Below are 10,215 nucleotides of genomic sequence, written 5' to 3' on the forward strand. Positions count from 1 at the left end.
TTGTTCGCAATGACCGATGATGTAAAATTGTTTGTGAGACCAAAAGTCAGATTTTACCAAACTGACACTAACGAATCGGCAGCGGGAGAATCAAAACGTACGATAGATCAGAAAAATATTGGGCAATCGAATAAACCGAGGATTATCAGTATCGTAACACTTGATAAACCCGTTAAATTAGTAAAATCTAATAAATCATGTAATAATAAAGAAGATAAGAATTTAAAAACTTTTGATAGCACACGCAAGAATGACTCGTTAACCGTATGTTCTAACGCACCTCCTCTTTATACGCTTGATGAAAATCCTATAGAAATAGAGAATCAGAAACCTTTAAGTGACAATACAAATATTAAAAACATCAAAGCAAATTCTAAAGATATTAAACCAAAAATTTCTAACAAACGTTCACACAATAATGTAGTACCTTCTTCAGTATCTTTAGTTGAACAAGATAAAAATTTGAATAAAACTGTGAAGTCTCAAAATTTTGTTAAAACTAATGCTTCAAGAAGTTATGTAAAAAGTAAGAAAGGAAAAGAAAATGAAACGTTGGATGATAAAGGAAATAATTACTTGACTAAAAAATTTTCAGACTTAGAAATTACAGCTCATAAAACTAAATCTTGTTCTAGTAGAACTACTTCAAAAAAAGCAAATGCTACGAGTAAAACATTAGCTGCATCCAAAAGAAATTTAAGTACAAAGTCTAATGTTATGCCATGTCACAAATACCTTAAAGCTGCATCCAAAGTAAAAAGCTCTCCTGTCAAGAAGACTGTGATCCGTGATGTGGATGGTCCCAAAATAAAACCTTACATTGGTCCAGGAGTATTGCGTAAAAAGAATGATGATTTGAAAACTCCAGAAACTGATGAAAGAACTTTTATGAAACCAAGTACTTCTGGAGAAAAATTGGCAAAACCAGAATACAATTCAATCATGTGTACAATTAATAAATTAAATGAAATGAAAAAGCAAAAAATTACAACTGATATTGAACATTTGCCAGTTTGGTGCAAACATTTCATAAATGGAAAGGTATTGAAAAGAAACTGTTTTCATGTGTTGTCACAAAATACAATGTTATATTCTTTTTCAGATTTCTACTGCTTTGGATTTTCCTCTTGATGAAGCTGTTTATAAAAATTTAGTAGATCTGTCCATAGATGAAAGTCAGTTGCCATGTAGATTAATTCGTAGTAAAGATCCAGAACCACGACAAAAAGATGCTGTGCCAATACTTTCTGACTTTTTTATACCTGTATCTACAGAAGAATATTGCACTTCTGTTTCTAGAAAGCCACGAACTCCAGAAACAACTGAAATTTGGAATGCTTTTAGAGTAAGTGATAAGATATTTGAATGGAAACATATTTTGGATCATGTATAATGGTTGTGAGCTTTATTATGTATAAGTTGTTTATTACTTAATATTTGGAAAACACTTACTTTGGTAGATGTATCTTTTTTTGTAAAATGCGATTTATAATAATACTTGTTAAATAAATTATTTACCAGATATTTTGTTTACGTTTATATAAAGATTTGAAATATGATATAAATCAATATATACAAAAAAGGAAAAAAAATTAAAAAAAAGAAAACGCGTTTCATTAACGCTTTACATTATAAATTCTGTAAAGTACGAAATGTGGGATCACCATAAAATGTACATGTAAAATGAAGAAATAATTTACAATTCACAATTTTAAGCTAACGAATAAATTTTGTATCGTTCTGAAAGAATACGCTGATCAAAGCTGAACTGAATTTTTTAAATTAATTTACAATTATCTGCGTATAGTAATAATGTTTATGATGTTCTTTTTACAAGGCTCGACAATTCGTGATCTTCTGTAACAACGTATAATTCACTTACTACTTATCTGTGGACTTAATAACTGAAATGGCTGAATATAATTCACTTTATCTAGCAAAAGGATTTAAATTTTTGTTATAATCATCATCATCGTCCTTAAATGTGTCATCATCATTTTCATCTTTGTCTTCGAAAAATGGATTCTTCGATTCATCGTAGTCATCATTTTCGAATGGATTCGATGGCGTGATAGGTGTTTTTGGCGGTATGAAAGATTTTTGTATCGGTGATGATTTCGGCGTTGTATTATTTAAAATACGCGCCTCTCTTATAGGCACTGGCGAAGCTTTTCTTGAATTTACTCGAGGAGTAGATATACCGCTACCTGTGCCAGAAATGTTTGCTTCTAACGACGAAGAGTAAAGATCCGACTTTGGGTAAGCACGCAAACGATCGTCTAATGCTGCAGAAATAATTCCGTGGAAACGATGGGTTTCAATTAAAACAAATTTTTGTTTAATAAAGTTGCCTTTACCTAGTGACGTATTTTTTCCCTCTGTTAATCTAATTCTGGCCTCTGCTCCTGGTCCGTAATTTAATTTAGATTCTTCGAATTTCATCGATGCTGCAGACAACGATTTATCGGCATCAGTGATCACCATTAATTTCTTGAAGACACCTCGTCCAAAATAATCGGCTACTAAAGAAAATGGATCTTCCGCTCGGTCAAGAAGACTGTGAAATGTTTCATGAAGATCTCTGGATTGTTCTTGTGCTCTAATAATGTCTAATAACTTCTTATTATTTGGCAAGCAAGCAGGGCATTCGTTCTCATTTTCCGAAAAACTTTGGAAGCAGCTAACATGACAAAACAATGATACGATAAAATATTTTGTTATAACATATTTATGTCTAACATGATATATAATGTCAGCTTACTGTTGATGATACGAATGTTGACACATGAAGTGTACTGATGGTAATTCTAACTGATCACGACATGCGCTGCAACGTGATCCTTGAAATATGATCGTGTTATTTTTAATCGATTCTATTTGTTCTCGTATTTTTTGAGTATCTGCTCGATATTTATCGGTTAATTCTATGTCTGCCTGTGTCTGTTCATGCTCCTGTCGCAGCACACTATTTAAATAAGTCCTCACGTCTCCCAGAGTACAAGAAAGCGAAGTTGAAATTGCATCAATTACCATTAGTGGCGATAGAAGTCTCTCTTGTGCTATGAATGTATTTTTCCTTCATGAGACAATGTGTAACAAAAATAAAGAGTAAATTAGATTGAATTTGAAGTATACCTATGTAGCCTAATATATCTGCAAGAAGTTTCGTTGGCGCATCTTTGTTTCTCGCGACACTCCATAATGCTTGCACCCATAAATTTGGATCTTGATGACCAAATCGTTTACAAGTAGCCAAAACTTGCTCACTGTCACCTTCCCGTAAATGAAATCGTAATATTTCCTGATACCTATTGACAATATAATATAAAACATAAAACTTAGGAATATAATAATGGTGGTATAAATCTATTCTACATACAATTTACTTTCTTCGTATAGAAAGATTAAACCACGTCTGAAGTTATGCTGATGACATAAAATTAATATCTGGTCTCTATCGTAACACGCCTCCGAACTTTGCAACAATCGAATAATTTTCTGTTCATATTGCACTTTAGTTACATTGTTATCTAAGGCTGACCATACATGAAGATAATGTTCCACCAATGTGTTATATACTAGAGTACTCCATCTATGCATAAACACATTTAAGTTATAGAATACAAATCATTCATGTATATTTCTTTTGAATATTTGTACTAACACACTAACTTGGTATCTGTTTTTACCAGATGTTCTAAGAACTCTACCAGACGTTCTGAATTGTTTAAAAACAGATGGATAAAATCTTCTGGATTAGCTTTATCAAAATATTGGTCCACGGTACCATCTAACATTTCCTGAATTACGCAAATTCATATTAATTTCATTGCGACTAATGCATTATTTCTATATCTATTGATTAATGATTATCCAACTTTACCTGATCAACGAGCGGCTTGTTGGAAGGTCTATACTTGGTACATAATGTTTTTAAAAATTGTGTAGATTCATTTGGCACATTTTCTATGAGTATATTACCATATTTTTTCATGTTAGATTCCGCCTAAGAAAGTAATTAAAATTAATCTCGTACAACGAACTGCAAAATATACACATACCTCTTCGAACTCTAAAGTTGCCATGTATTCTAATGCTTTTTTATATTCATGTTTATCTTCTATTTGAATACGAAGATACCATTCGTGACGATTGTGTTTTTGTGCTAGAAGTAAGGCATCTTCCGGTGATGCTTGGCGACAAACTTTTATCGCAATTTCGACGTCAAAGTCGACCTCTCTGTCTTTCGTCTAAAATGATCAATTAAAAAGATACAGATATATTCATGATCTATTTATTACCAAGAAATTAAATCAAAGATTATTTACCATGATGAATTCCTTCAATTTATCTGTCTGATTCAATTTTGTATAACAGTTTAATAATAAAGTGGTATGATCTTCCGTTGCTTGTCCGTTTTTATGTAAAGCTTGCAAATAAGTGGTTAAATTATCGATATGCTGAGAATCTAAGAATTTTCTGATTACATAAGATGGTTCCAATTTGCCAATAGTTTTTATATATTGTTCTATCGCTCCATTATGATCTCCTTTTGAGTACAAATGATCGCCGTATTGTCGAAATATATCGACAAGACCTTCAGCGTCGTATTGCTGATTTTTAGCTATTCTGAAAATAGTACAATATTAAGCAACAATTCAATAACAATTTTGGATGTGTACAACTATTATTTACCTTATAGACACATCGTATAAATTCTTTTTAAAAAGTAACGCTAATTTTGATTGCAAGTCTTTTTCATCCAGGTGGTACAGTTTACTGTCGCCACTGAGTATAAAAAAACCTCCCCATTCTGATAACACTGCTTGCACGGATAACATTGGCGCAGAGAAAACGGTGAATTTATTCTGGATATCCAGCACCGTGATTATGTGTTTATCTACTCCTGGAGGTATTGGTTCTATAGTACTATAAATAAACAAATTTTAAAAACGTATTCTTAATAGGAAAAATTTCTATGTACAAAGTTATTGCCTTGGTTTTGCAGAAATAGTGGTTGCCGTTCTCGTATCATCAGGATCTTCTTTTGCTATGATAACTAAGTAACTTCTAAACCATTCTAGCATTATTTTTTCACCTCCTACAGCATAACAAGGGCCTTTACCATCTGGTGTATAACAATAAATTGCCTAAAATAATACAAATTTATTAACAGATATGCATTTAGTCTGTATGTCACCATGAAATCTCATTATGATTATTACTTTATGATGGCCAATCATGAAGTGACTGTCTTGCACAGAGTCTGCAAGGACACTACACTTTTTAGCACATCCCATCATGGTATCTAGGGTCGATTTAAATTCTTTATCCTTAACAGTAACATTATAAAGAAAAACACTGCTTGGTGTGGCAACAAACAAATGAGTTTGTTTGCTCGTGGATCTTATTGCTAAGCCAGTGATTGAAAGATTTGTATCTTTCAGCACTTTTATTTTATTTTTTCTTTCTCTGGTCAAATCACCTCTAAAAATCAAACGTTACATATCACAAATTTGCGATAATAGTCAAAAAATAATTATTAATTAATTTCTACCTACCTATAAAGCATAATTGAGCCATCTCCAAAACCAATGGCCATTAAATTAAGACTAGTATGTACGCACAATGTGGTTGCAGGAACAGCTCTGTAGCTAGGTATAGCTCTACTTATTCTGACACATGTTGGATTTCCTTGTTTATCTGGTTTAGCCAAATTCCAGACTTTTATCGTAGGATTACAACCCAGCTCATCCTCCTAAATAAATACATTAGCCAAAAATAACAAATAGTTTGGAAACAAAAGCTCATAAAAAATTTAAAATACCACTAACACCAATGGTAAACAGGAACGTGGAATGTTGAACTTGTTGAGCTAAGGTTAACGTGATTTCGTAAGCTCGAAAAGTGGTAATGTTGTAAGTCCTGCTCACTAAATGCACATTGCCTGTATTATCACCGAAAACTAAATTGCCATTTCCGCTCGTAGCTGCTGTGACTTGAGCATCCTAACAAACAAAATATGTGCGATTTATATCGAACACAAAACTTAACCTACAACGTCATTCTAGAAAGTAACAGATTCAAATTGAAAACAACTCACTCCAAGTGCCTTAGCAATTTCTCCGCCATCGACTTCTTTCTTGAGATCGAAAAAATTAAAACGTCTCCACTGAAAATTAAATATTCTTTACTGTCAGCATGTGGAAAGCAAGGTTAGGGAAGACCAACAAAGAACGCTATACGAAACAACGCGTTAAAACGTTAAACTGACCTGGTGAAATGTCATCGCGTACTATGACTAATTATGTACACATTTGCAAGAAGTATTATTAACGACGTAGACTAACAGCAAGCTCGACCTCTTTTGACAGTTATCTGACAACGGGATTAAACAGCCGTACGGTCGCCATTTTTTTTTCACTCACACACGATCAGCTGATTCTGACATGTCTCGCGTTATGCGCATGCGCGATACAATAAATCACGTCTTCCTATTATACCGACAGTATTCGAGAGTACAAGTTTCGCGCGCTTCTACAAAGATGTCGCTGTAAAATAATTCCGATTACTACGCCATCTGTCGAGTAACTAAAATTCAATATTTTAGCGCGCTTTGCTGTTATCTGAAAATAGATCGAAAGGCAAATATAAAAAGTATCTAGCATAAATGTACAAAAAGAAACGAAATATTATAACGTCAAATACGAAACTAAAATGTAATTTGGAAAACAATTGAAACAAAAATATTGGTGAGGATTTACGAAATACTCTGCGAGCACAGAATGCCAAGGCAGTGTTCATGGATAATGCAAAGATGTTTAGATATAATCGCGATAAAATTGATACACTTCGTTACTTCTTTGCATATCGACTGCGATGGCTTTCTGGTCGTCGTTCTCGATTAGTAAGACGTAAGTTTTGTTATATTTGTTAAAAAGGACGAACAGTTAATGTCGACGAGGGGGCGGGATCTGTTTTACAAGGTCGGTCTGTGCGCGATACGCAAGGAATCAAGAAGAAATGGTCACGAGAAGTTCTGAAAGTCGATTATAAATACACAAGATTCGTTCCAATATTTGCGATGTTAGTTTCAATCGAGAACCAAGAACGATACGTTATTTCTACGAACTATCGTTTTCCGTTCTCGATCGGTATTCGTAGAGAAAATCGTCTCTAAAGGAACTTTGCGAAAGAACCTGGCTCCTGTGCGAATTTCGATTGTTTCACGAGGAACACGAGCTTTTCCTTCCATTGTTTCTTTTCGACTTCTCTTTTTGTACCTTTTTTGTGCCTTTTCTGATGCCCACGTTTGAAAGAAAATGAAAAACGCACGTTTCTATCGTTTCGTTGTATCCACGAATTAACACGTTCAGTGGTTTTCTTGCCCTTCTGAGCACATTATTAAACTGATGCTACAAAATTTTCAATTCATTTTCTGTTTTCAATAATTCGTAGAACGAAAGAAGTCTACAGCGATATATTCCTCGATGTTCAACGAACTCGTTAAAGCGAATAAAAAATGTTTATTGCAGCAAATTCATTGGTCGCAGTCTACGTTATTAATAATATTCCTTCTCTTAATAATTTTTATTGAACTCTCTTCCATCTTCTGAAGTTTACCACTGTAAGACGTTATAAATATCCCATTGAAAAGGCTTTGCCCAAATTTTGAAAGTTGCACGATAGACTCTCGTGTCGTTAGAGATCGCGTAACGCATAGCGATGACAACGCGCGGAGATCTAACGCATGGAAATTGAGCGCGTAGAAATTCGACAGACGAAAATACACCGTATACCGATAGAACGCGTGGGTTCTGTGCGCTATAATGGCGAGGGAGCGCCATTAACGTGCGTGAAAGTCTGTGCGAAGGTGATAATACATCGAGACTCTGCCATACGCTGCGACGATGTGCCCTATTCTTTTGCAATAATTTCGAAATTGTTCACATGGCTTGAAACTTTCTCGATTGTCCAAAGACTGAAATTGAATTTTTGGCAAGGACGCCCTATTCATAACATTTTACAGCAGTATCACAGATTCATCGTTTCCTGTATTCTGTTTGAAAAATCTGTCCGATGCGGTGTTCTCGATTGGCAAGGGATTAGGAAACACGATTTTCATCAACATTCTTTCACCAGTTTATTCAATGGGTTTCGGGCGAGGGACGATCGGTTAGCGCGAAAAATGTGATCTTTCTTTTTTCATATTTTTCTTTTTACAGACGTAGCACGTCGGTACTTACTCTAGAAACTATTTTAAACTGCGTGTACATGTGTGTTATGTGTGTGTGTGTGTGTGCTTCTTAAAATCGTTCTCGAATATACACGTCGTGAAAACGATGATACTTCATTTCTACTGTCGCTCGGTTATCTCTTTCTCTCTCGTTCTCTCTCACTCTCTCGCTCATCGTTTGTTTCTTATCAAACATTTAATTCATATATATAATATATCTATATCATATATCTATATATATACTTTACAAACAGGAAACGATTAGACGCTAGGGCATCGCGATTGGCCCGAAAAAAAAGATGTTCGCCGAGTATTCCTTTTTCAATCGAGAATGGACTGGACAGAGGACATGCATCTTCTTCCGAGAAATATCGTATCTTTTTGGATTTCGTCCTCGTAAAGAAGCTTCTGCGCGACAGAAGCGCGTCTCAATGTTCGAAAAGGGATACTCGGGACGATGCGCGCGGCTTAAGGATGCACTTTTTTGTAAAATACAGTAATGTCCGGCGCGCTTTTTCTACCATAAGTATCATATATATATATAATATATTTATCCGTTTTAGAGATTTGTTATTCTTCGTATTTGCAGCGAGTGTTCTCCGTCTTCTATTTTGTTCTTCGTAAATTTTATACAATAAAATATCACAGTTCTGTTCGTACCACGCAATATAATTAATTAGATTTACCTTAACACGTTGTCTACGTCTCTTGCAAACCTTTCATCCTCTTTCATCTATTCGCACTCGGTCGTTATTTTTTCTTCTTTTCTTATTTCACTCTCTTCGTTTAAGTATGCATTCATGCTCATTCTCGGTTCGTGCGAGATAAAATCGGAAAATTGTCAAATAAAAAATAAGAACAATTATTTGTAGGAAATATTACTTATATTGTACATAACAATTTTACAATATTAACTGTTCGATCAAAGGCAAAGAAGAAAAGAACAAACCAACTTTCTACATTCGTCACTTGATACTAGCCTTTCTAGTAATTAACGGTTATCTCAAAAAAAACAGAATAGGATAGAATGATCTTGGCGATGAAAACGAACTTCAAGCCTTTGCAAATAAAAGCAGTCCGATCTCGAAGCTTCATTGCGATTAAGTTCTTTCGAACAGTGATTTATGTATTTTTCAAAGGACTCGTACTTTTAATCTGCCTTTATTTCGTTGCCAGATTTAATTTCCCAAAGGAACTGATTACAAGCGAGGAGCGACAGGATCTGTTCGTTACAAAAAGTTCTCAACCGATAAAATTTCTTGAAAAATAAAACAGAAAATTTGGCTACGCTGTCTAATCAAATTCCATTTTTATTCTATCTACATTAGAACTAAAACATAATATAATATTCGAAAATCGAGTACGTTTCACAGCATCGCAATTAGGATTTTTATAAAAGTATTATAATGGCATAAAAAGGATTTAACTTCCAAAGAGAAATTTCAAAGTTCCTCGCTAATTCAACGCTCTATTAAAACAAAAGGAATCAACGAAGAATTAACGCTTACCACCTGACACTTTCCACACAGGTGTGCCGCAGCCGCCAACGATTTAACATTGTTTTACATTCACGGTGGTTTCCACCGTTAACCACAAAAACCCCCATGTGACTCGCGAAACGTGCAAAAAGCAAACTACCGCAACAAGATAATGCAAAAACGAATTCCTTTCTCTATCAATCTCAAACGCAACAAGCTTAACTCACCAATGGCGAGGTCGAATCTTTGCTGACTCAACCTATGACTCTAAATAATAGTCTCAATTTTATGAATGTTATAATTTCCATCTCGTTGATGAAAAATTTCGATCTTTAATCGGTCGACCATCGCCATTCGAGAGTTAAGGAACTTATATTTTCGAGAACAACGGATCTATTACACCCCTTGCAAGCATTTTCAATTTCTTTTCATTGAAAACATAATGGACGGCATGTTTCTGCAATTGTCGGCGTTAAACACAAAAAAGAAGAGAGAAAAAAT

General features: G+C 34.4%; 2 protein-coding genes across 4 annotated transcripts; one reads left to right on the forward strand and one right to left on the reverse strand.

The window, feature by feature from the left end:
• Positions 1-9: 9 nt before the first annotated feature.
• On the forward strand, positions 10-1,524 carry LOC100882288 (uncharacterized). Its single transcript, XM_012283991.2, has 2 exons — positions 10-1,041; positions 1,103-1,524. The coding sequence occupies exons 1-2, from the start codon at positions 10-12 to the stop codon at positions 1,391-1,393; spliced, it is 1,323 nt and encodes a 440-aa protein (XP_012139381.1). The 3' UTR covers positions 1,394-1,524.
• Vps11 (vacuolar protein sorting 11) lies at positions 1,059-6,437 on the reverse strand. 3 transcript variants are annotated; one of them, XM_076534265.1, is made up of 16 exons: positions 6,275-6,437; positions 6,104-6,172; positions 5,835-6,008; positions 5,562-5,758; positions 5,226-5,487; positions 4,996-5,150; positions 4,696-4,929; positions 4,329-4,629; positions 4,062-4,250; positions 3,884-4,006; positions 3,673-3,800; positions 3,380-3,592; positions 3,136-3,308; positions 2,762-3,059; positions 1,883-2,680; positions 1,059-1,322 (listed from the first exon to the last, which is right to left on the reverse strand). In XM_076534265.1, the coding sequence occupies exons 1-15, from the start codon at positions 6,287-6,289 to the stop codon at positions 1,930-1,932; spliced, it is 3,282 nt and encodes a 1,093-aa protein (XP_076390380.1). In that variant the 5' UTR covers positions 6,290-6,437; the 3' UTR covers positions 1,059-1,322; positions 1,883-1,929. The 3 variants fall into 3 exon arrangements, with proteins under 3 accessions (XP_076390380.1, XP_012139382.1, XP_003702880.1); XM_012283992.2 differs by having other exon boundaries at positions 1,059-2,285; positions 2,358-2,680; positions 6,275-6,436; XM_003702832.3 differs by having other exon boundaries at positions 1,059-2,680.
• Between the last annotated feature and the right edge of the window lie 3,778 nt (positions 6,438-10,215).

The sequence above is a fragment of the Megachile rotundata genome, chromosome 8 (genome assembly GCF_050947335.1).
Source record: "Megachile rotundata isolate GNS110a chromosome 8, iyMegRotu1, whole genome shotgun sequence".
Lineage (NCBI taxonomy): Eukaryota > Metazoa > Arthropoda > Insecta > Hymenoptera > Megachilidae > Megachile > Megachile rotundata.

Excerpts from the sequence above, each read along its gene's own strand:
- LOC100882288 (XM_012283991.2), top strand. The coding sequence starts at position 10 with ATGACCGATGATGTAAAATTGTTTGTGAGACCAAAAGTCAGATTTTAC. Across the intron at positions 1,042-1,102 it reads AACATTTCATAAATGGAAAG|ATTTCTACTGCTTTGGATTT; the intron begins GTATTGAAAAGA and ends ATTCTTTTTCAG.
- Vps11 (XM_076534265.1), bottom strand. Across the intron at positions 4,630-4,695 it reads TTATACGATGTGTCTATAAG|AATAGCTAAAAATCAGCAAT; the intron begins GTAAATAATAGT and ends TACTATTTTCAG. Across the intron at positions 4,251-4,328 it reads AATTGAAGGAATTCATCATG|ACGAAAGACAGAGAGGTCGA; the intron begins GTAAATAATCTT and ends TGATCATTTTAG.